Source organism: Nicotiana tabacum, chromosome 15 (assembly GCF_000715075.1).
Source record: "Nicotiana tabacum cultivar K326 chromosome 15, ASM71507v2, whole genome shotgun sequence".
Classification (NCBI taxonomy): domain Eukaryota; kingdom Viridiplantae; phylum Streptophyta; class Magnoliopsida; order Solanales; family Solanaceae; genus Nicotiana; species Nicotiana tabacum.
In genome coordinates, this window is record NC_134094.1 from 724,068 (window position 1) to 751,126 (window position 27,059).

General features: G+C 39.7%; 2 protein-coding genes across 2 annotated transcripts; one reads left to right on the top strand and one right to left on the bottom strand.

Annotated features, from left to right (window-relative positions):
* The first annotated feature begins 8,120 nt into the window (after positions 1-8,120).
* LOC107778130 (transcription factor bHLH14-like) lies at positions 8,121-9,942 on the top strand. Its single transcript, XM_016598334.2, has 2 exons — positions 8,121-8,754; positions 9,197-9,942. The coding sequence occupies exons 1-2, from the start codon at positions 8,178-8,180 to the stop codon at positions 9,940-9,942; spliced, it is 1,323 nt and encodes a 440-aa protein (XP_016453820.1). The 5' UTR covers positions 8,121-8,177.
* Positions 9,943-20,245: 10,303 nt separating this feature from the next.
* On the bottom strand, positions 20,246-22,456 carry LOC142169944 (uncharacterized). Its single transcript, XM_075231888.1, has 4 exons — positions 22,082-22,456; positions 21,082-21,360; positions 20,642-20,926; positions 20,246-20,557 (listed from the first exon to the last, which is right to left on the bottom strand). The coding sequence occupies exons 1-4, from the start codon at positions 22,454-22,456 to the stop codon at positions 20,246-20,248; spliced, it is 1,251 nt and encodes a 416-aa protein (XP_075087989.1).
* Positions 22,457-27,059: the final 4,603 nt, after the last annotated feature.

Sequence of the window (27,059 nt, forward strand, 5' to 3'; positions counted from 1 at the left end):
TGTCTTCTGGTCCTAAGCATACTGGCAATGGTCCATCAAATGTCCTTCTGTATAATGTCCCATCTTCGGCCAATGTGAATCGAGCAGCTTTGGTTTGTAGGGCCCTCGACTCTTTAGGGTCCGATGGGAGCTTTCCATTCTTCAAGTATTCAATATATTTATTCCTCCAATCCTAGGTTAAGCTTGTAGAGTTTATTTCGGCATGACGTTCCTCGATCACGGATCTTGAGAGTTGAATAATTGTCCCCGAGTTGATCTCATCTTTCTCGACCGATGACCCCAAATTTGCAAGTGCATCGGCCTCGCTGTTTTGTTCTCGAGGTACATGTTGTAAAGTCCATTCCTTGAAACGGTGCAAAGTTACTTGTAGTTTTTCCAAATACCTTTGCATTCTATCCTCTCAAACTTTGAAGGTTTTGTTTACTTGGTTCACCACCAGTAAAGAGTCACACACGGCTTCAATGACTTCTGCTCCCAAACTTTTAGCTAGCTCAAGACCTGCAATCATGGCCTCGTACTCGGCCTCATTATTAGTTAACCTAGAAGTTTTGATAGATTGCCTAATAGTGTTACCCGTGGGCGGCTTCAAAATGATGCCTAGCCCGGACCCCTTCACATTCGAAGCACCGTCTGTAAAGAGGGTCCATACCCCTCTGATGATGTACCCGCTTTTAACAAGAGCTCCTTTTTAACTTCGGGTACGAGGGTTGGCGTGAAATCGGTCACGAAGTCCGCTAAAATTTGAGACTTGAGGCCGTCCGGGGTTGATATTTGATACCGTACCCACTGAGTTTGACGGCCCATTTGGCCAATCGGCCTGATAGTTTGGGCTTGTGCAAAATATTACAAAGTGGGTAAGTGGTTAATACGCATATGGGTGACATTAAAAGTATGGTCTTAACTTTCTAGAGGCGTTTATCAGTGCAAGTGCCAATTTTTCCAAGTGTGGATATCTAGTTTCTACTTCTCCTAAGGTTCAACTTACATAATAAACGGGAAATTGCGTACCTTGCTCTTCTCGAACTAGGACACCATTTACCGCGATTTCCGATACTGCCAAGTACAAGTAAAGTTTCTCATTTGCCTTTGGATTGTGAAGCAGTGGTGGGCTCGATAGGTATTGCTTCAATTCCTCTAATGCGTGTTGGCATTTCGGGGTCCATGAGAAATCGTTCTTCTTTTTGAGTAGAGATAAAAATCTGTGGCTTCGATCCGACGACCTCGAAATGAATCAGCCTAAGACAGCTATCCGTCCAGTTAGCTTGTGCACGGCTTTTACACTGTCCACGACGGTGATGTCTTCGATGGCCTTGATTTTATCGGGGTTGATTTCGATCCCCCGATTCGATACCATGAAACCAAAAAACTTGCCCGAACCGACCCCGAAAGCACATTTCTCGGGGTTGAGCTTCATGTTGTATTTCCTTAAAATCTTAAACGTTTCCTGCAAATGAGCCAAATGGTCATCTGCGTGCAGGGACTTAACTAACATGTCATCAATATAAAGTTCCATTGATTTACCTATTTGTTCTTCGAACATTTTATTTACTAGGCGTTGGTAAGTAGCTCCTGCATTTTTTAGCCCGAAGGGCATTGCATTATAACAATATGTTCCATACTTGGTGATGAATGAAGTCTTTTCTTGGTCTTCCGGGTTCATTTGGATTTGATTGTACCCGAAATAGGCATCGAGAAAAGTAAGAATCTCGTGGCCGGACGTGGCATCGATCATGCGATCGATGTTAGACAGTGGAAAAGAATCTTTAAGGCATGCCTTGTTTAAATCCTTATAATCTACACACATTCTAAGTTTGTTCCCTTTTTTAGGGACTGCAACTATATTGGCTAACCATTCGGGATATTTCACCTCCTGAATGGACCCTATTTTGAGACGTTTAGTTATCTCGTCCTTTATGAATGTGTGTTTTACCTCGAACTGGGGTCTTCTCTTTTGCTTCACCAGTTTGAACCTAGGGTCTGGGCTTAGACGATGCGTCATTATCTCCGGTGGGATCCCTGTCATGTCTAAATAGGACTAAGCAAACCAATCTATGTTATCAATAAGAAACTGAATAAGCTTTTTCCTGGGTTCGCGGGTTAATCCCATTCCCAGGTATACCTTTCGCTCAGGCAGGTACTCGATCAATATAAACTATTCCAGCTCTTCGACCGTTGATTTGGTGGCGTCAAAATCTTCGGGAACAATAAAAGTCCAACGAGTCAGAAAATCCTCCTCTTCTTATTCTATCTCCTGCCTCCCCGATTCGGTCGAGGCTGGTGGCTGTGATTGCTATTTCACTTCTTGTTTACCTTTGATGCTAGACCTTTCCGAGGTTGATAATGTCGATATTGGCATTACCTCATCGACCACAAATATTTCCTTTGCAGCATGCTGCTCCCTGTATACAGTTTTTACACCGTTCGACGTCAGAAATTTCATCATTTGGTGGAGAGTCGAAGGGACTTCCCTCATATTATGGATCCAAGGCCTTCCAAGTAGGGCATTGTACCTCATGTCACCCTTGATTACGTGGAACATGGTATCTTGAATGGTTCCAGCCACATTTACCGGTAGAATAATCTCCCTTTTAGTTGTTTCGCTAGCCATATTGAAGCCATTTAGGACCCGAGCTGCGGGCACAATTTGATTTTTTAGGCAGAGCTGCTCCACGACCCTCGATCGGTTGATATTCGCCGAGCTACCTGAATCCACTAAAACACGCTTAACTTGAACTTTATTTAATAAGATAGAAATTACCATAGCGTCATTGTGGGGCTAAGAAATGCCTTATGCTTCTTCATTTTTGAATGATAAAGTGCCTTCGGGCACATAATCTCGGGTTCATTTTTTCCTAGTGATTGATGCCTTAGTGCATTTGAATATAGGTCCCTGTGGAATGTCGACCCCACCGACGATCATATGAATGACATGTTGGGGTTCCTCCTGTTTATTTTTCCTGTTGGCATCCCTTTCTCTGAAATGATTCTTGGCTCGATCGCTGAGGTGGCCCTTATTGAATAGAAGGGCTACCTTCCCCCATTAATTTCCTGCAATCCTCGGTCTTGTGACCATGCGTGCCATGATACTTGCACATCAAATTTGGGTTTCTTTGGGAAGAATCGGTTTGTATGGGTATGGGCCACCTAGTATCTTTGATCCTTCCAATTGTCGATACAATGCCCGATGCATCGATGCTAAAGTTATATTCCAATAACCTAGGTGCCTCTATGGGATCGGCATACTTGTCAAAACCGTTTTTGCTCATAAGTCCCCGAGAATTCTATCCTCGATAACTTCTTCGATCGTTCCAGGCAGAATTGCGTCCTGAACCATTGTTCCTTCAATTTGCGGTGTATGGTTGATATTGGTCTCTGTTCGATTTTGGCTCCCTGTCGATGTCCCTCTGGTTTTTAACTACCGACTGTTTGGATGTACTGAACCAGAAGGGGCTCTTAATTGGTCGTCCTCGACTCTGATCTTCGATTGATATCGATTGTGCATATCTGCCCAAGTTACAGCTAGATACTCGATCAAATTTTGTTTTAACTGACGTGATGCTATCGAACTCCGCTCGTTCAGCCCTTGAGTGAAAGCTTGAACGGCCCAATCATCTGTGACCGGTGGAAACTCCATGCGTTCCATTTGAAATCAAGACACGAACTACCTCAGCATTTCGTTATCCCTCTGTCTTACCTTGAAAAGGTCCGATTTCCTCGTTGCGACCTTTATGGCCCCGGCGTGTGCCTTTACGAAAGAATCTGCTAACATGGCAAATGAGTCGATGGAATTTGGTGGCAGGTTATGATACCAAATCATTGCTCCCTTCGCAAGGGTCTCTGCGAATCTTTTCAACAGCACAGATTCGATTTCATCATCTTCTAAATCGTTACCCGTGATGGTGCATGTATATGAAGTAACATGCTCATTGGGATTGGTAGTCCCATTATATTTGGGTATGTCTGGCATATGAAACTTTTTTGGAATAGGCTTTGGAGCCGCACTTGGAGGAAACGGCTTTTGTACAAACTTCTTCGAATCCATCCCTTTCAAGATTGGCGGTGCCCCCAGTATCTGATCAACTCGAGAGTTATATGTCTCCATTTTTTTATCGTTGGCTTCGATTCTCTTCTCCCCTGATTCAATTCTTTTGGTGAGCTCCTTGAGCATTTTTATTACCGCAGGATCATTCGACCTTTCCGGTACTGGCTCGGTACGACGAGTAATTTTCGGCTCGACCCTATTCGGAGCTCTATGTTAATTTTGTAACTGAGCAATAGCGGCTTGCTGAGCCTGAAGCATCTCGAATATCACTTGGAGACTGACTCCTTCGTCTCTTTTGCCATGTGTTCCTTGGCCACTAGATCGGCCTTCTCTGCGTACACTGCCATCGAGATCTGTGCCTAGGTTCGCGTTTAGAACAACGTGCGAACTGACATCGAATGGGTTGGCAACCGGTTCTCCCCCGAGATTAGCCTGTGGCACCTTGACTCCTGGAGCAATCACATTTTCGTTTTCACCATGGAATCCGAGGCCATTGTCACCGTGTGTGGATGCGTTTTGTGAGTTTGACATGTTTTAACCTGAAAGCAAATATACTTGACAAGAACAAGCGTAAAATAATATTTTTTATCAGAATCAGTACTGAACAATCACTATTATCTTTAGCCCCACGGTGGACACCAAATTGTTTACCCTGAAAATTGAGTAACAATTAAACTTATATTGTGGTTTTAAGGATATGTGATTTGAACCAGTATCAATCGATAAACGACGAATTAAATAGATAAATTGGACAATAAAATAAATCAAACCGGTCTACAAACAATGCCTTCGACCTCGATTTGAGATAGTCTTGAAGTTAGTTAATAAGAACAGTAGAGGATGGAGCAAACAACGATGAACAGTAAGCATAACAAAGAAAGCAGTGTATGTGTATATTCTTATCACTGAATAATGATCGTTCCTCCCCACAAGTGAATGAGATCCCTCTTTATATAATAGAGAAATCCTAAATAAGGTACAACTCTAATAACGGAAATAGATCCCATAATTGGCACTAATAACCGCTTTGATTTGATCTGTTCCGGAGTTTTCGCCGTGATCTTCGACCGATTACTGACATCTCGCCATTCTGTTATTACGCCTTACTCGAAATCAGTCATGCTTGATCTCGATTGTTGCTGACCTCGATCTCAATGAACACTTCGACCTTCAAGCTTGATGTTCTATCTTCGAGCTCGAGCCCGATCTATTATGAGGTTATCCTCGAGGCAACTCCCCTGCCACCACCGAAATCAGGTATGCCCAATTTCGGCCGTATACAATTTTAATGAAACTCTGTTGTCACTCACGAGAGACGTTAACTTCAATAAATTGTTGAATAAAAAACATAAAAAAATCGACAAGGATCTATGATAAATTGAGTGGGATAATAAAAAATAAAAAAATGTCCAAAATCTCAAAGATCGATTTTGCCTGCATTAGCTAGAAGGAATCAACACTCCGGCATGTTGTACTTTTAATTCCTGCATTATTGTAGAATGTTCCTAATAAAATAAATTAATAGGTTTCGATATTTAATTTTAATGTTTTTCCACCTAAAAAAGGGATTTTCGCATGCACAAGCTGAGGTTTGAGAGATAAATGCAATGGAATTGACTTCGTAATAATTAGTATTTCCTCTGTCAATCAAGAGTCAAACTTCGTAATTTTGATCGTGAATTCGAACATAAAATTTTAAATTTTTTTAAACATAATTTATATTTTTTAAAACTACATAAAAAGTACTATAAAGTCACAATAACTAGGCAATAAAATTATACATAAAAGAATAAAAATAATGTATCACCTCTTTTCTTTCCCTCAATTGACAAGAGACCGTTTTGGCATCATGCTTGTAAACGCGTACAACAACTATGTATGACGTTGAAATATAATACTAACCCCTAAGTTTCTTTTATTTATTAAAAAACAGATATAAGAATAACATGATGAATTTAATTAGAAAATAGAAGTATCATAGATACAATAGTGAAATAGAAAATCACTAAGTGGTACGAAAACTGCAGTCTATAAGAACAATACAGTAAATTCCAGTAAAAAGAATAATCCAAAATAGGAGAATATCTTGAATCAGATGGATATATCGTATGATGATAGAAACTTTTGCAATATTTTAATTAGGAGTTTGTTTGTATAGCACTATATAGCTTGGGAAGCACTTGGAGGGGCTTCCATGATTCTTGAGGATTTTGGGCAAGATTGGATGAATAAAATTGCTAGGTCTTCTCTCTCTCTCTCTCTCTCTCTCTCTCTCTCTCTCTCTCTCTCTCTCTCTCTCTCTCTCTCTCTATATATATATATATATATATATATATATATATATATATATATATATATAGATTCCTCTTCTGGCTCTCTTTTCTAGTCTTTTATCAAAAATATATATTTGAAAACTTTTAAATTTTAAATTCTAATTTTATCTTTAATAGTAACATACTTTTAGTCATAGTCATAGAAATATCGAACTTCCTAATTTTGACTGTGAATTTGGACGTAAAATTTTAAATATTTTTAAACATAATTTATATTTTTAAAAATTACATAAAAAGTATTATAAGTTACAATATTCTGGAAATAAAATTATACATAAAAGAATGAAAATAATGTATCACCTCTTCTCTTTCCCTCAATTGACAAGAGACCGTTTTGGCATCAACTATGTCAAATATGCAATTATTTTACAATGAAAGTTCCCACGCATGTATAATCATCATTTTAGACGAAAAAACAACTTATGAGACATGCTTGTAAACGCGTACAACGATGCATGGCGTTGAAATATAATACTAGCCCCTAAGTTTTTTTAATTTATTAAATGAATTTAATTAGAAAATAGAAGTATCAAAGATACAATGGTGAAATAGAAAATCACTAAGCGGTACGAAAACTCCAGTCTAAAAGAACAATACAGTAAATTCCAGTAATAAAATAATCCAAAATAGGTGAATATCTTGAATCCAAAATAACATATATAAGATCATGTTTGAGTGAGATGGATATATCGTATGATGATTGAAACTTTTGCAATATTTTAATTAGAGTTTGTTTGTATAGCACTATAGCTAGTGGCGGAGCCACCTTACAAATGACACCCCTTTGCGAGAAAAATAAATTGTGTAGCTAGATAAAAAATAAATTTTATATATGTATACTATGTATTGATTCTCTTTAATTTTTTAGTATGTTTATTTTTATATATTTTGACATTTCTTAATAAAAATTCTGGCTCCGCTACGGACTATAGCTTGGGAAGCATTTCGAAAAACAAACACAAGGGACTGCAAAAAGACAATTAAGTCAAATTACGTGCATACCCTTTTAGTTTTTATGGTCTAATACATACTTCGTCCGTTTCAATTTATGTGAATATGTTTGACTGGGCACGGAGTTTAAGAAAAAATGAAGACTTTTGGAATTTGTTTGTGATCCTATTCAAAAAGGGGCCCAGAGTATTTGTGTGGTTATAAAAGCTTCTCATTAAGGGTAGAATTGTAAGTTTAAGCAAATTTATTTCCAAATTTAGAAAGGGGTCATTCTTTTTTGAACGGACCAAAAAGAAAATAGGTTCACGTAAACTGAAACGAAGTTAGTATAATTTGGCAAATATATATATATATATATATATATACACGTATGAAATCAATTAATTATTCCTACAAGATTCCTCTTCTGGCTCTCTTTTCTAGTCTTTTATCAAAAATATATATTTGAAAACTTTTAAATTTTAAATTCTAATTTTATCTTTAATATTAACATACTTTTAGTTATAGTCATAGAAATTTCACATGTTCAGAAAAACAAGTTTTAGCGGTACTTTTGATATACGTCAAAGTCTTTTCTTCTCTAAACTCCATATTTACTCATACACCGCCCATATCAAATAAAATTGAGGGAATATAACAAACGTCTAAATTCACACGAAATAAAATAAAACAATCTACTTAAAGACCACGTGAAAATGGTGCCAAGTCTTTGTTGCGCACGTACTATTACTGATGAAAAAGGCATCTATTAAAGCCAAAACTCTCTGCGAACAAAGTATTAAGGTTTGATATTAAGATTCTTTCTCTCTTTATCCCTCTTAGGAAACATAAAAAATTAGTAGTAGCTGAAAATGGAAAACTTGATCTCTACTACTTCATCAACTTCACAACCTAACGCATTTCAAAAAATCCTTCAGTACATAGTCCACAGTCGTCAAGAATGGTGGGTTTATTCCATCTTCTGGCAAGCGACAAAAGATGTTAATAACCGCCTTATCTTATCTTGGGGCGATGGCCATTTTCGCGGAACTAAGGACATAAGTTCGGCGAAAACTGGCCATCAACTTCAAAAGAAGTTTGGTTTGGATGGAATTGTTGAAACCAACGTTACAGATTCTGAGTGGTTCTATATTGTATCTATGCCTCAGTGTTTCGTGGCTGAGGATGAACTCGTCGTACAAGCTTATTCCTCGGCCACACAGGTGTGGCTGGCTAGTCATTATGAACTGCAGCTTTACAATTGTGAGAGAGCTAAAGAAGCTGATTTGCATGGAATTCGTACACTAGTTTGTATTGCTACTCCTAGTGGTGTTGTTGAATTGGGTTCCTCCGATGTTATTCAAGAAAATTGGGAATTTCTTCAACTCATCAAGTCTCTATTTGGATCTAACAATTACAATATAACTTCTCATCTACCCATCAATCAAGGTATTTCGAGCTTTGATTTTGTTTAAATCGAATTGTATGATCATTTCATCTAAAAGTTAAATCGCAATCACGGAGAGCATATCATTAATTATGTAATTATATTAGTACGTCTTAATTAATACACCCCTTCACATGTGAGCCTAATTCTTGCTTATGAGCCAAACATGTGGAAATATATTTTATTTTCCAGTGTCCTTGAGATTTGAGTTCAAGACCGTATGATTGAATATGTGATCTATCTCATTTAAAAGCATATCACATGTGATGTAAACAGTCTACCTTAATGCAAGTATTATGGACTGCTTCCATGGCTCGAACATATAACCTATAGGTTACACAAAAATAACTTTACCGTTGCTCAGAGACTTCCATTCTAATTTAAAAGTATATGTTGTTAAAAAACATAAGCTTTCAATAACTTAATTATTTTATGTCTCAACAGTTCCATTGCGAGATCATCAGAAGGAAAGAGGCGGATCACCACAACAAGTGCCAGATAAGAGAAAGCAAGAAATGATTACTGAAACGGCGGAATTTGAGAATTCTGATTTCGACAATGAGTCCTCCGCGATAAACAATATCAATCGGTCAAGGAAACGTAAGGCTGGTTCGAGCAGTATAATAATAGGACGATCAGAAATGGCGATGAATCACGTCGAGGCAGAGAGAATAAGAAGGGAAAAATTGAATCATCGATTCTATGCTCTGAGGAGCGTTGTTCCATACGTATCCAAAATGGACAAAGCTTCTTTACTAGCAGATGCAGTTACTTATATCAAAGAACTCAAAGTTAAAGTTGAAGATTTAGAGTCCAAAATCCAGTCCCAGAAACCTAAGAACAATATTATAGAGCAACACGATTCTCATAGTGCATCTTCTTCGGTATTTAATCCAGCTAATAATAAGTCATTTTCCAGCTGCAACGGGGGACGAAATGGAATGGAAATGGAAGTTAAGATTATAGGAACAGAAGCCATAATTAGGGTTCAGTCTTTGGATGTAAATTTCCCATGTGCAAGATTGATGAATGTGTTTAGAGAAATGGAGTTTCAGATTTACCATGCAAGCGTTTCCAGTGTTAAAGACTTGATGCTTCAAGATATCGTGATTAGGGTTCCTGATGAATATTCAAACAAGGAAGCCCTAAAATCTGCTATCATGACAAGATTATGTGGTATTGATAATTAATAGGTAATAGTATATTTATGTATATATTCTGTTATTATTATTACTTTACTGGCTTGATATCTACTATATGTGATTATCTTTGTAATATAATTTAGATCGTATTATATAAGTTCGTTTATGAATTCAGGAACTCGTGTTAATTACTCTTTTGTTATTGTTCTGTTGTTTCTTTTCATAGCCGAGGGTCTATCGGAAATTATTCTCTACTGCTCAGGGTAGGGGGTAAGGTCTGCGTACACACTACCTCTCCCCAAAACCCACTTGTGGATTACTGGGTTGTTGTATTAATTACTCTTTATGATGTAATTTACGATCATAATAAGTTCATTTAACGGAACTTCTTTCTGGAGCTCTTGCCTTGTAATTGCATTATCCTTGACAAATCTGATGACATAAACTTACACAAAATTATAGTCAAAATTATCTATAACAGTCACATTATATAACAATATTTGAAACCAATGGAGAACGCGACGATTGGTGGTTATATGGTGTTGGTTCTATGTCGGAAAACAGCCGGTTTCCTTGTCTAGGTTATTGAAGTAATAAAAATTCCAACAGATTAAGAGAGGAAAAACGTCATGTTGATATGATGGCATCTGAGTAATTCAAGATAATGACACCTTAAGACTAATTGAACAATGTGAAGCGATGAACATTCTCATTCTGTTACGTCAATTCTTGTACTGTAGGGACTCGAAATGACTTTGTCTTGACAAATAAAAATACTAGTCCATATTATTGCATTAGAAACAGACTTATGTTTTTTTTTTTTGTTGTTGTTGAAATAACTGCATTTCTTATTCATCAATCCAAAACAGAGTTCATGAATCTAAAACTCATGGTGGCTCAAAGGTAATATCTGTTCTTCTTTTATCAACAATTCGAAAAGCAGGTAAGCTCCATTTGTCCATGTTTATTATACCTCTGACCTGCCTTGGTAGCTCATCAAAATTGTGGAACAATTGATTTTGTAAAGAATCATGGCTTAAAGAAGCTAATTTATCCGGTTGCTTTCCCTGAAGCAATGATTCAAATTAAAAACGGTTTGCTCCCTTAGACTTCTAAGCTCATTAATCTCATCTGAAATCCTTCATGGGACACAATTGTTTCCATTAAGGCAATCCACCAATAGCTTTGAATCGTTCTGTGCCAAAATACTATGTAAAAACAACAGTGATTGTGCTTCTGCCCAGTTGCTAGCTCCAGGGCCTAAATTAAAAGTGAACGCAGCAATCAAGCATCCCAAATTGTCCCTTATAACTCCTCCTCCACATAAACCATTCTTGCAACTTTCATCCGAGTTTAATTTCACAAATAAATGCAGGAGGTTTGTTCCACCTGGTAATGATGATCTTCTTGAATCCAACATCACCGTGATACTTCCGGAGCATAGAAACATAGAATACCGGATGTACTCCTGCTAGGCTGGGAGGTAAGGCAATCTCATAAGCAACCTCCCTAAAATGCCTCAACACCACAAAAGGACCAATGTACCTTGGGCTCAGCTTGCCCTTCTTTCTGAACCTCATAACGCCCTTCAAAGGCGATACCCAAAGCAAGACCCGCTCTTCAACTATGAATGCTACATCGCGAACCCTCCAGTCTGCATAACTCTTCTATCTATACTGGAATGTGCGAAGTCGATCCTGAATCACCTTCACCTTATCCAGGACGTCCTGCACCAAATTTGTACCCAATAATCTAGCCTCGTCCGGCTCGAACCAACCCACTGGGGACCGACACCGCCTACCATATAGAGCCTCACACGGTGCCATCTGCATGCTCAACTGATAACTGTTGTTGTAGGCAAACTCTGCAAATGGTAAGAACTGATCCCACTACCCTCCAAACTCCATTACACAAGCATGAAACATATCCTCTAATATCTGAATAGTACGCTCAGACTGTCCGTCCGTCTGAGGGTGAAATGCTGTGCTCGGCTCCACTAGAGTACCCAACTCATGTTGTATAGCCCTCCAGAACCGTGATCTAAACTGCGTACTCCGATCATAGATGATAGATACAGGTACGCCATGAAACATGACGATCTCACGAATGTAGATTCGAGCCAGCTGCTCGGAAGAATATGTAGTCATCACAGGAATGAAATGAGCTGACTTGATCAGCCTATCCATAATCACCCAAACCGCATCAAACATCCGCTGAGTCTGTGGCAGTCCAGCAACGAAATCCACAGTGATCCGCTCCCATTTCCACTCCGGAATCTCTAGCTTCTGAAGCAACCCACCCGGTCGCTGATGCTCATACTTCACATGCTGGCAATTTAGGCACTGAGCCACATACTCCACTATGTCCTTCTTCATCCTCCTCCACCTGTAATGCTGCCTCAAGTCCTGATACATCTTCGCGATACCCGGATAAATAGAGTACCGTGAGCTGTGAGCCTCCTCAAGAATCAACTCGCGCAAACCATCTACGTTAGGCACACATAGCATGCCCTGCATCCTCAATATGCCATTATCTCTAATGGTGACGTCCTTAGCATCACCGTATTGAACCGTGTCCTTAAGGACAAGCAGGTGGGGGTCATCATACTGACGCTCCCTGATGCAATCATAAAAAGAAGACCAAGAGACCATACAAGCCAACACTCGACTCGGTTCAGAAATATCCAATCTCACAAACTGGATGGCTAAGGCTTGAAAATCTAATTCTAAGGGTCTCTCTGCTGCTGGAAGGTATGCTAAACTCCCCAAACTCTCCGCCCGATGACTCAAAGCATCGGCCACCACATGCCCTTCCCCGAGTGGTATAAAATGGTGATATCATAATCCTTAAGTAGATCTAAACACCTTCACTGACGCAAATTAAGATCCTTTTGCTTGAATAGATGCTGCAAACTCCGATGATCAGTGTAAATCTCACAAGGAACACCGTACAAATAGTGGCGCCAAATCTTCAGGGCATGAACAATAGCTGCTAACTCAAGGTCGTGGACAGGATAGTTCTTCTCATGCACCTTCAGTTGTCTAGACGCATAGCAAATCACCCTACCGTCCTGCATAAAACACCATGCCAAGACCAATCTGCGACGTATCACAATATACAATGTAAGACCCTGAACCTGTAGGCAATACCCAAACTGGGGCTTTAGTCAAAGCTGTCTTGAGCTTCTGAAAGTTCTCCTCACACTCCTCTGTCCATCGGAACGGAGCACCCTTCTAGGTCATCCTGGTCATAGGTGCTGCAATAGATGAGAACCCCTCAACAAAATGACGGTAATACCATGCCAACCCAAGAAAACTACGGATCTCCGTAGCTAATAACGGTCTAGGCCAGCTCTGCATTGCCTCCACCTACTTCTAATCTACCTTGATCCCATCACTCTATACTACATGACCCAAGAATTCCACTGAGCCTAGCCAAAACTCACACTTCGAAAATTTTGCATACAACCTCTTCTCTGTTAGATTCTGAAGCATAGTCCTCAGGTGTTGCTCATAATCCTCCCGAGTCCGGGAGTAAACCAGAATGTCGTCAATAAACACAATGACGAAGGAGTCAAGTTAATGCCGGAATAAACTATGCATCAAATAAATAAAGGCTGCTGGGGCATTGGTTAGCCCAAAAGACATAACAAGAAATTCATAGTGACCATATCGGGTCCTGAAAGCATTCTTCGGGATATCTGGCTCCCGAATCTTTAGCCGATGATAGCCTGAACGTAAGTCAATCTTGGAGAACACTCTGGCACCCTGTAACTGATCAGATAAGTCATCAATACGAGGCAATGGATACATGTTCTTCACTATAACTTTGTTCAGCTGGCGATAATCAATACACATACGCATAGAACCATCCTTCTTCTTTACAAACAAGACCGGAGCACCCAAGGTGACACACTGGGCTGAATGAATCCCTTATCAAGCAACTCCTGCAACTGCTCCTTCAACTTAGGAGGAGCCATACGGTATGGAGGAATAGAGATGGGCTGAGTTCCCGGCAACAAATCAATGCCAAAATCAATATCTTTATCGGGCGACATACCCGGAAGATCAACTGGAAACAAATATGGGAAATCCCTTACTACGGGAACTGACTCAACACTAGGGGTATCAACATTGACATCACTCACATAAGCTAAGTACGTCACACCCCTTCTCAACCAGTTGGTGAGACTTAATAAATGAAATAACTCTGCTAGGAGTATACTCTAAGGTACCTCTCCACTCTAATTGCGGTAAACCTGGCATAGCCAGCGTCACAGTCTTAGCGTGATAATCAAGAATAGCATAATGGGGCGACAACCAATCCATGCCCAAAAGAACATCCAAATCTACCATACTGAGGAATAATAAATCGGCTCTGGTCTCAAAACCACTAAGAGCAACCAAACACGACCGATACACGCGGTCCACAACAAGAGAATCTCCAAAGAAGTAGACACATAAATAGGGGAACTCAAAGAATTCCGAGATTCACCAAAATACGAGGCAAAATAAGAGGACACATAGGAATATGTAGAGCCCGGGTCAAATAATACTGACGCATCTATATGACAGACCGAAACAATACCTGTAATGACAGAGTGGAAGAAACTTCCTCTGTACGAGACGGAAGAGCAAAATACCTAGCCTAGCCTCCCCCTCTAGGGCAACCTCGACCTCCCCGAGCTCCACCTCGAGCTTGCTGAGCAGGTGGGGCACTAGCTGGTGCTGGAATCATGGCCTGAGGACCCGGTGGAGTACGTGGTGGCTGAGAAGTCTGTGGAGGTGCAACCCTCCTAAGTCTAGGGCAATCCCTCACCATATAGAGGGTGTCGCCACACTCAAAATAACCCCTCGGAGGGCGTGGCTACTGCGACTGACTCGGGCCAGGTCTGCTAGACTGGCCGTTAAAAGCATCCCGAGCAGGAGGCACACTAGATACTGGCAGTGCATAATAAGGCTCTTGGGGCCTAGAAGGGGCTGAAACACCACTGGTGACTAGAAGAGCTGAATGAACAGGGCGACTCACATAACCCCTACCATGGCAAGCTGTTGGGGCACGAGCTCCAGAATAAGAACCAGTCTCTTGAGACCTCTTGGCCTCTCTCTCCTCTCGGTCCCGGGCAAGCATGCCGACCAATCTCCTGGAAATACTCACAACCTGCTGATAAGGGATATCCATCTCCAACTCCCTGGCCATACTAATCCGGATACTGGGGTAGAATCCCTCAATAAACTGTCGTCCCTCTCTCGAACTGTGGCAACCAAGGCCCGTGCATGTCGGGCCAAATCACTTAAGCGAATTACATACTCTACACAGTCATAGCACCCTGGCACAACTGATCAAACTCCACGTGCCATGAGTCCATGAGGCTCTGAGGGACATACTCTCTCAAAAACATGTCCGAGAACTGAATCCATGTAAGTGAAGCTGCCTCATCCGGACTACTCAACTCATAAGCACGCCACCACTAATAGGCTGCTCCTCTAAGCTGGAAAGTGGTAAAAGAAACCCCACTCGTATCTGCTATGCCCATAGTACAGAGAATACGATGACAATCCTCCAGAAAACCCTGAGCATCATATGTAGCCAATCCACTGAAGGTAGGTGGGTGGTACTTCTTGTACCTCTCAATTCTGAGCTCATCCGCCTCAGAAGCGACTGTCCTAGTCTCGTGCTGAACCGTAGCTACCGACGGCATAAGAATGAACTCTGGGGCTTGATCAACCTGAACCTCTGCTTAGGAGTACGAGATGCAGGAGTCTGTGCCCCTCCCCCGACCTGAGATGTGGTGGGAGCTAATGGAATCAATCCAGCCTGAGCTAAGGTGCTGAACATGCTCATGAACTGGGCTAGAGTGTCCTGGAGGGCTAGTGAAGCAATAGGAACCTTTGGTGCCTACCCTCCAGCTGGAGCTGCTGGGGGATCCTCTGTCGCAGCTCGTACGGGTGCTCTGGCTGCACCGCGTGGTCTTCCTCTACTCCAGCCCCGGCCTCTGGCGGCTCTAGCAGGGGGCGCGGGTGCCTGGTCATCAGATCCTCTGGTACGGGTCCTCATCATCTGTGAGAAAGAATAGATTACAGAAGTTTAGAATTTTTTTGATGCCAATAAATTTCGCACGACAATGAATCAAAGACGCATAATTTTTCCTAACAGTTCCATAGCCTCCCGAAGATAAGTACAGACGTCTCTGTATCAATTCACGAGACTCTAATATACCGGCTTGTGACTCACGACACCTATGAACCTAGATCTCAGATACCAACTTGTCACGACCCAAATTCTCCATCCGTGAATCGTCGTGACGGCACCTAGTATCTACGACTAGGTAAGCCTAACACTTGCAGAAATAAAATAAAAAACATGAAAATTAACAGTAACAGTAACAAATATTTTAATAAGCAATTGAGATGCCGCTCGGCATATACAATAGTCAACTCTCGAAATATATATGATACTCCCAAGACCCGAAATACCATAAGTCACAAGCTTCTACGAAGTTCTAACTGTTCTATACATCAGTGTCTATAGAAATAAGAGAAGAATCAACATAGGGGGATATAAGGGGACTCCGAGGATCTGCGGGCGCGGGCAGATGTACCTTGAAGTTCTCCGAAAACAGCAGCGAGTGCAACTAAGGACGAGGCTGGTAAAACGAACCTGAATCTGCACATGAAAAATATGTGCAGGAAAGGACATGAGTACACCACAGCAGTACCCAGTAAGTGCCAAGCCTAACCTCGGCCGAGTAGGGATGAGGTCAGTCAAGGTCCTAGTCGTATATAATAAATAAGCAGGAGAGTATAGCAATATAATAAGAGATTGGAATTTAAACAAGGAGAACATAGCAAAGTAGCAACGCAGAACACAGGGATAAACAGCAGGGGATCTCCCGAGATACCATCTCGTAGTCCCAAAATAAAAGTATAAGGATATCTCCCGAGGTACCTCCTCGTAGTCTCAAAAGTAAATATGCAGGTAGAACTCTCGAGGAACCGCCTCATAGTCTCAAAAGTAAATGTGCAGGGAGATCTCCCGAGGAACCTCCTCGTAGTCTCAAAAGTAAATATGCAAGGGGGATCTCCCGGGATACCGTCCCGTAGTCTCAAAGTAAATACGCAGCTCAAACAAATGAATATAACAGTTACATCAAGAAAACCTATAATTTAGACTAAGTACAAGTCAAGAAAGAAGCGGGATTTACTAAACATGTTGCAAAGAGTTTAAATAGGCAATTAGGATACGTAGACATGTTATTCTAGGCTAACATGATAACTACACATGCTAGTATACTCAGATAAGATGAAAACAAGCTATTACTCGGTAAAACTTAGGTTTTTCCACAAATAGCCCGTGCACGCACTCGTCACCTCACGTACACGGCACTCTCATATCATGACAACACCAAATCCTAACGGGATTTTCCCCACATAAGGTTAGGCAAGCCACTTACCTCGAACCAAGCTCAATCAATTGGTGTCTTCATATTTTGTGACTTTTACCCGATTCCGAGACATGGGCCCGGGGAGACTTTTTGGAGAAATTTTCTTATTTCTTGCTTTAGCTTTTATTTCATTAATTAGATTGATTTCTTAAAGTTGTATTTATAGTATGTGATTGATTTTGTCTAGATTTGGGCCATTCAGAGCCGGATATTCGTGAAAAAAGCATTGTTACCGATTGATTAAGCTTGGTTCGAGGTAAGTGGCTTGCCTAATCTTGTGTGGAAAAACTCCCCTTAGGATTTGGTGTTGTTATGATATGTGAGCGCCGTGTACGCGAGGTGACGAGTGCGTACACGGTCTATTTGTGAAAAAACCTGATGTTTACCGAGTAATAGCATGTTTTCATCTTATCGATGTATACTAGCATGTGTAGTTATCACGTTATCCTAGAATAACATGTCTACGTGTCCTAATTGCATATTTAAACTCTTTACAGCATGTTTAGTAAATCCCGCTTCTATTTTGACTTGTACTTAGTCTAAATTATAGGTTTTCTTGTTGTAACTGTTATATTCATTTGTTTGAGCTACGTATTTACTTTGGGACTACGGGACGGTATCCCGAGAGATCCCCTTGCATATTTACTTTTGAGACTACGAGGCGGTTTCTCGGGAGATCTCCCTGAATATTTACTTTTGAGACTACTAGGCGGTTCCTCGGGAGTTCTCCCTGCATATTTACTTTTTAGACTATGAGGCGGTACCTCGGGAGATGTCCTTGTACTTTTATTTTGGGACTACGAGACGGTATCTCGGGAGATCCCCTGTTGTTTATCCCAGTGTTCTACATTGCTACTTTGCTATGTTCTCCTTGTTCAAATTCCAGTCACTTATTATATTGTTATACTCTCCTACTTATTTATTATATACCAGTAGGACCTTAACGTGACCTCGTCACTTCTCAGCCGAGGTTAGGCTTGGCACTTACTGGGTACCACTATGGTGTACTCACGACATTTCTTGTACATATTTTTCGTGTGCAGATCCAGGTTCCTTTTACCAGCCTCGTCCTTAGTTTCAGTCGCTTCTATTTTTGAAGAACTTCAAGGCATATTTTTCCGCGCCCGCAGATCCTCGGAGTCCCCCCTGTATCCCCCTATGTTGATTTTTCTCTTATTTCTATAGACATTGATATATAGAACAGTTAGAACTTCGTAGAAACTTGTGACTTATGGTGTTTCGGGTCTTGGGAGTGTCATGTATATTTTGAGAGTTGATTATTGTATATGCCGAGCAACATCTCAATTGCTTATTAAAATATCTATTCATGTTACTGTTAATTTTCATGTTTTTCATTTCATTTGCACAAGTGTTTGGCTTACCTAGTCGTAGAGACTAGGTACCGTTATGATGATTCACAGAGGGAGAATTTGGGTCGTGACAAAGATGGACCGAAAGGTCGAACAAAACATGTCTGATCAGAATAGCTCTGCCACCAGTGGATAAAAGTTTAGCATGCCAACCTGAAATTTTCTGCAACACTTTGGTGACCAACTCAGAGAAGATGGCTATCTGTTTCCTACTAACATACAAGGGGCAACCAAGATATTTGATGGGAAACTCCTTATGCTCCATCCCAGTAATCTCCTTAATTCTCTTGACTGATGGGAACCAAGATATTTGAATGGGATCTCCTTGCCTAAGTCCCCTCTTGGAATGAAAGAAGCCTTGTCTATTACCATTGACAAGTAAGGAATACCAATTACTAGAGACATGTGTGAATATGATATCTATCCATACTTCATTAAAACCCATTCTTCTCATCAGATTGCATAAGTATGGCCATGAAACTCTATCATAGGCTTTGGCCATATCAAGTTTGAGCACCACATTACCGTCTCGATTAGGCTTGGCAATATTTTGGATGATTTCTTGGGCAAGCAGTATGTTCGCAGTTAAAGATCTCCCTTTAAAAAGCCATTTTGATTCCCACTAATGATCTTAGGCAGTATTTTAGATAGCCTGTCATTGAGAAGTTTAGCAAAAATCTTGCTAACAACATTGCATAGACTAATGGGTTTAATGTCATTAAAGTGCTGAGGTGAAGCAACCTTGGCTAATAGAACAATACAAGTATGGGTAAACCACTTAGGTAGATTTGCCCCACAGAAAATAGATTTCAAGGCCATCGTAATGATTAGTGTAACTTTTGTCTATGCTACTTGAAAACATTTGGCAGTATAACCATCAGGCCTAGGGGCACTATCTAGATCCATGAAAAAGATGCAATTCTTTATCTCCTCTTCATTCGAGAGTGAAATCAAATCATTATTGACCTCCTGTATGATCATGGGGTCAATGTCATAAAGGTCAGAGTAATCATCAAATTCAAGCTCTTGACAAAAAATACCCTGAAAGTGTCTAATAGCAGCTTCAGATACCTCTCTAGTCCCTTCTACCCATTGGTGATTCTCATTATGAATCTTGTTGATGCTCAATCTCCTTCGCATGTCCTTAATGACAGTATGAAAGTAAGCTGAGTTATAATCACCTTCAGTGAACCACTTCACCATTGCTTTCTGTCTAAGAATAGCATCTTGGATTTTAAGATACTTTATATAGTCCGCTCTAGTTTTGTTGAGATTGGATCTTCCAGCTCCATCATTATCAGAGATTAAAAAAACCTTCAAGCCTAATCAACTCACTTTCCAATCTTTTATGATCTTCATAGATATCTCCAAATGTTTCTCTGGACCATGTGCTAAGTTTGGAGGCAGTTAACTTTAGCTTATGGTGCAGATTCCACATAATATTACCAATGCATTCACCATCCCAAATGTTGTTAATGACTTCCATGAATCCTTCATGTTTAGTCCAAAAATTGAGGAATTTAAAATACCTTACATACTAGTCAGAAGTAGATTTAAACTGCGCTAACAGAGGAACATGATCAGAACATGCACTAGCTAAATAATTTACAATGGTTCCATTATATAAGTCAAACCATTCAGAATTGAACACCATTCTATCGAGCCTTTTCCAAATAGTATCAGGCGCCCCTCTATTATTACACCAAGTGAATTGTTTTCCTACAAGACCTTCTTGCATCCCACATTCCGATAAGCATTGCCGGAAGTCAAAGCTTTTGTCAATCCTATAAGGAGAACCACCAAACTTCTCATCAGAATCAGTTATGACATTAAAATCTCCAATGATAGCCTAAGGACCAATAATTCAATTGGAAAGATTACACAGCTCGCTCCACAGGTCTCTCCTTAGGGTAGTTCTGCACTTAGCATATACCATAGAGATATGAAAAATGATAGAGGAGCCGATGTGGGAGACTTTGCATGTGACTTGTTGTTCTGAGTCTTCAAGAATAACAATATCAAACTCATTTGACCAAAATAGCCTAATCTTGTTGTTGAGATTAGCATGGCAACCTTGCATACCCAGGTGCCTCATATAAGTGTTCATCTTCTCTGCTTCGACAAAAGGTTCTTGTAAGGAAATGAAAGTGATATTGTACTCATTTTTAAGAGTCTTGAGCCTTTCAACAGAACTTGGTGTTCTAACACTCCTGATATTCTATGATAAAATGTTAATCATTTAAATTTAGGGAAGTTAAGCCTATGATGAATATTTTCTAATCCCATTTTGGAAAAAATAATAGAGCCACTGTTAACTCCTCTTGGTGATAGATTGTTTTGACCAGTAACCATTTGGTGGTCCTGAGAAAATACTTTACCGCTGTTGACTCCCAAAATATTATTCATCTTGGTTAAGTGAAGTATTTCACTATCAGATGTTGATTCAATTTCATTTGATAGGTGAGTTTCCTCCACTTCTACTTCTAAATCAGATTCAAAATGTGAGTACTCATCAACCAAGTTAGTACCATTATTGGGGTTCCTTTCCTGTACCAATAATTTTCCTTCATACTCTTTACTTCTTTCCTGAGTAGTTTCTAGAGCTTGAGGCCGATTTTGAGGTCCTAGACCTCCTGGTAAAGGACTACATCCCTAAGAAGTACAATTTATTATTCCTCCATCTATACACTTGCTATCTGGATCTTTGATTGTAACCTCCGGTGGCCTAACATGATACGTCACCTCCTGCATTACCAATTCCCTATTCCCTTCTATTTCAGTTGTTATATTAGCTAATACAGAAGAGAGGCTATTATACTTGGTCTCAGATTTGGTTAAATCTTTGCCAACTTCTCTTGCTTATTTCTACCATTTTCTTTCATAAGGTGGGCCGGTTTTTGTAAAGAGAGTATTTTTATTTTGTCTCTTTGTCTTTCTAATAATTGGCTTCCTTATAATTTTCTCCATCTTCTGTACTTCAACCTCTATAGGAAACATAGTTTTATCATTCATCTATTGGGGCTCCTTAGGAATAGAGTTATCAATATTATTCTTTTTGCAGACTCCCTTTGTTGTCATCAATTGATTAGTATCCTTCAAGCCACTGTTGGTCGGTACGTCTGAGACATTCATATGTCCATTTGTTTTATTCATGACTTTTTTCCTACCTTTTCCATTGATCACAGTTTGTCATCCTTCTTCTTACTCAGAATTATCCCTTTTCATAGATGCATCTCCTTGTGTTTTTATAATTGATTTGGCTACTGTGTTTCCATCCACATGCATTTAATTAGACCTTTTTTCTTGGACATCAGCACTCTCCTTCTCCTTTCCTTTAGCACTCTCATTCACTTTTTTGCAGCATTTATAACACCTTATCGTAATTTCGGATGAAGAATTCTGCATTTAGGTCACTATGCCCTTGCATTTTACAATGATTGCAATATTCAGGGATATATTCATACTCAACTTTCTGGATGATGGATTCCATTTGGCCTTTTTCATTCATAATATCAATATGCACTTCATGAAGCAAAGCTTTGGTGACATTAATTTCAACCTTGAGTTTGGATATGGTAGGACTTGTTTTGGAAAGGGTGGATTTATCTATAATGATTGGGATACCTATTGGTTCCATAATTCGATAAAGCGCATCCCACTCAAAGCAGTTCCATTTCAGATCCGAGAGATTGATCCAAACAAGAGCAAGAGTAGATTCTATTTCCGGCTTGAAATTAGGAGTCCACATTTGTAATTTCATTTGCATGTCACAGATTGTTAAAAATCTAGCTTTAATATTTATGCGACCTTCTTTAAGGTCAAAATCGATAAATCATGCTACATATTGTACGCCAATTTGCACAGCTCCTTTTAGATGAATCGATTTGAGAAACTCCGCTCTGATTCGATCAATGGCAGGTCTTGTCCTTGGGAATTTACCTACTATAGTGAGTCTACAAGCTTCTGCCAATAGATTATCTTCCTCCTTTGTGAACCTCACAATCGGTATACCTTTAACAAAATCGTACGGCATGTGGTAAAGCCACACTTTTTTTTTGTTGCTCTGAAGTTGAAGCCTCCTAGTATTGTTGCATAATTGCCTGGTATCCTCCAATTTGGCCATTCTCATTGTTGTTATAAGAAAAACGTTTGAGGTTGGCAATTGGTGTTTCCTGTAACATTTTGGGATGGGAGGGGGGGAAGCCTGAATTGACGTAGAGCTTGAGTCTGAGGGGCTGGTGGCATGCCCCTGGGTTGAGCAGATAGTACCGATGGTACAATTCATTATTCCTCCATCTATACACTTTCTACTTGGATCTTTGATTGTAACCTCTGGTGGCCTAACAGGATACGTCACCTCCTGTAGTACCAATTTCCTATTCCCTTCTATTTCAGCTGTTATATTAGCTAATACAGAAGAGAGGCTATTATACTTGGTCTCAGATTTGGTTAAATCTTTGCCAACTTCTCTTGCTTATTTGTTCCATTTTCTTTCATAAGGTGGACCGGTTTTTTTAAAGAGAGTATTTTTATTTTGTCTCTTGGTCTTTCTAATATTTGGCTTCCCTAGAATTGTCTCCATCTTCTGTACTTCCACCTCTATAGGAAACATAGTTTGAACATTCATCTGTTGGGGCTCCTTAAGAATAAAGTTATCAATATTCTTCTTTTTGCATACTCCCTTTGTTGTCGTCAATTGATTAGTATCCTTTGAGTCACTGCTGGTCGGTACGTCTGAGACATTCATATGTCCATTTGCTTTATTCAGGCGTTTTTTCCTACCTTTTCCATTTATCACAGTTTGCCATCCTTCTTCTTGCTCAGAATTATCCCTTTTCATAGATGCATCTCCTTGTATTTTTATAATTGATTTGGCTACTGTGTTTCCATCCACTTACATTTCATTAGACCTTTTTCCTTGGACATCAGCACTCTCCTTCTCCTTTCCTTTAGCACTCTCATTCACTTTTTTTGCAGAATTTATAACACCATGTCGTAATTTCGGATGAAGAATTCTGCATTTTAGGTCACTATGCCCTTGCATTTTATAATGATTGCAATATTCAGGGATATATTCATACTCAACTTTATGGATGATGGTTTCCATTTGGACTTTTTCATTCATAATATCAATCCATACTTCATGAAGCAAGGCTTTGGTGACATCAATTTCAACCTTGATTTTGGCTGTGGTAGGTCTTGTTTTGGAAAGAGTGACTTTATCCATAATGATTGGGATACCTATTGGTTCCACAATTTGATAAAGCGTATCCCACTCAAAGTAGTACCATTTAAGATCCGGGAGATTGATCCAAACAGGAGCAAGAGTAGATTCTATTTTCGGCTTGAAATTAGGAGTGCACTTTTGTAATTTCATTTGCATGTCACAGAGTGTCAAAAAGGATCTAGCTTTAACATTTTTGCGATCTTCTTCAAGGTCAAAATCGATAAAAACATGCCGTATATTGTACGCCCCAATTTGCATAGCTCCTTTTAGATGAATCGATTTGAGAAACTCCGCTCTGATTCGATCTATGGAAGGTCTTGTCCTTTAGAATTTACCCACTATAGTGAGTCTACAAGCTTCCGTCAATAAATTGACTTCCTCCTTTGTGAACCTCACCACCGGTATACCTTTAACAAAATCGTACGGCCTGTGGTGAAACCACACTTTTGTTTTTCTTATTGCTCTGAAGCTGGAACCTCCTAGTATTATTTCATAATTGCCTGGTATGCCTCCAATTTGTCCATTGTCATTGTTGTTATAAGGAAAAAGTTTGAGGTTGGCAATTGGTGTTTCCTGTAATATTTTGACATAGAGCTTGAGTCTGGGAGGATGGTGGCAGGCCTATGGGGTGAGCAGATAGTCCCGAAGGACGCATTTAAGTTCAATAATGGAGAAAGTATGTGCTTTGTAATAGATTTGGGTAAGAAAAAGTAGTGGCGGAGCTAGAATTGTGGTTAAGGAGTGTCAAAATATATAAAAGTAAACATGCCAGGAAATTAAGGGAAGTCAATACATAGTTTATTTTTTTACCTACCTACACATTGTATTTTTTCCGAGAAGGTGTATCATTTGACACCCCTTCCTATAAGGTGGCTCCGCCACTGAGAAGAAGAATAAGGAAGTGTTGAAGAGAGAAGCTAGAGTTTCTCACTCTAGAAAATGACAGAAACAGACTTATGTTCATTTACCAATTACCAAAAGCGTACGGTTATTAATCTCAAGGTACGTACGTGTTATGAAGTATGATTGTAGAATTGTGTAGCGGGTCCTCCAATGAGACTAATCTTAGTTGAATGTTCTGTAATGTCATGAACCAAAAGGGCATCTTATGTTTTAAAACTTGAATCTACGCTCTTAAACCTTAAAAATATTATTTTTACCCTCCTCGATTTACGTGCGCAGTACGGGCGTGTTTCCGGAAAGCTTTTATGTTGAAAACTAATGAAAAAAAGAATTTTTGTCTTAAAAGATAATTTTAGTTGACTTCGGTCAACATATTTGGTAAACGGGCTCGGATCCGTATTTTGATGGTACCAGTGGGTATGTATCGAATTATGAGACCTGGACATATACCCGGAATCAAATTCGGAGGTCCCTAGCTTGCGTTATGAATTTTTGATGAAAAATTAAAAGTCTGAAAATTATTTATTTTAAGAATTGAATGATGTTTGGCATTGTTAGTATCAAGTCCATATTTTGGTTTCGAAGCCCGGTACAGGTTCATTATGTTATTTAAGACTTGTTTATAAAATTTGATGAGAAACGGAGTTGATTTGACGTGATTCGGATGTCCAGTTGAGAATATAGAAATTTTAAAGTGCTCTTGAGAATTTCATTTGATTTGGTGCTAAATTCGGAGTTTTAGGTGTTATTTTGACGATTTGATTGCTCGAGCAAGTCCGTATGATATTTTTAGACTTGTGTGCATATTTGGTTTGGAGCCCAGAGGGCTCGGATGAGTTTCGGGTAGGCCACAAGATGTTTTGGACTTTGAAAATCTGGTATTTTGCTGCAGCAGGTGTTCTGGCAGGTCCTTCTTCGCATTCACGAAGGTACTCTCGCGAACGCGAGGAGTAAACTGGGCAGATGAAGTTTTCTTCTTTGCGAACATGAAGGCTTAGTCGCGAACGTGAATCGATGGGGGCGTTACCCTTCGCGAACGCGACCAGCTCCTCGTGAACGCGTAGTGATAGGCATACCTGGGGAAAAGTCGATCGTTCCTTCATCGCGAACATGAGCAATGTCTCGTGAACGCGAAGGCCAGGGGGTAGCCTATGAGAATGTGAACATGGTCTCGTGAACTCGACAGTGCTATCACGAACGCGATGAACATAGTCGCCCAGCAATTAACAGAATCCAAAAACGGGATTTAGCCAAAAATTTATTTTTCTCAAAAACCAAACGGTGTGAGGCGATATTTCAAGAGCCATTTCTTCCCCAAAGTGTTGGTAAGTGATTCTAAACTATTTTCTTTTAATTACCCATTATATTTCTTGAATTATTAACCTAAATTCTAGAGTTTTCATGGTAGAATTAGGGGTTAGGGTAGAAACTAGAAATTTCGGAAATTTGGTGATTTAGACCTCAATTTTAGGTCGGATTCCAAAACTAATTATATATTCGGGCTCGGGGGTGAATGGATAAATGTATTTTGGTCCGAACCTCGAGTGTTGACCAAGTGGGTCCGGGGTCGATTTTTTGACTTTTTTGAGGAAATTTTGGGAAATTTAATTTATACAATATAATGGATTTCTTTAGAAATATTTGATATTATTGAGTCATTTTTGAATAGATATGAGTGGTTTGGAGGTGAATTCCAAAAGAAAAGTTGTGATTGAGAATTAAGTGGCCTTCGGAGCGAGGTAAGTATCGTGTCTAACTTTGGTTTGAGGGAATAGGTATTATGTGTTTATTTGCTACGTGTTTGGTTGTTAAATATTATGTATAGGTGAGGTGACGAGCATCTATGCGTCGTTGTCGAGTCATAGCATGCGAGTCAAATTTTATTCTTGTCTATTTTGTAGCCTTAAATTCTACTATACATGCTTAGCGGGTTATTAGAAATGTTGGGTGACTTATATCTGGTTTCACTAAGATTTGGTAACTTTCGAATATTAATTCAAGGTTGTGATTACATTGTGCTATTGATTATGGGTAAAATACTGGTTTCTTTGTGATACTCATATCCATCCGTTGTTATTGATTCTGTGATTTGTGAGGAGAAGTGTAATGCACGAAGGGTAATGTCGTGCATGCATTATTTATATTGTGAGGAAGAGTGTAAAGCACGAAGGGTGATGCCGTGTATGCATTATTTATATTGTGAGAAAGAGTGTAAAGCACG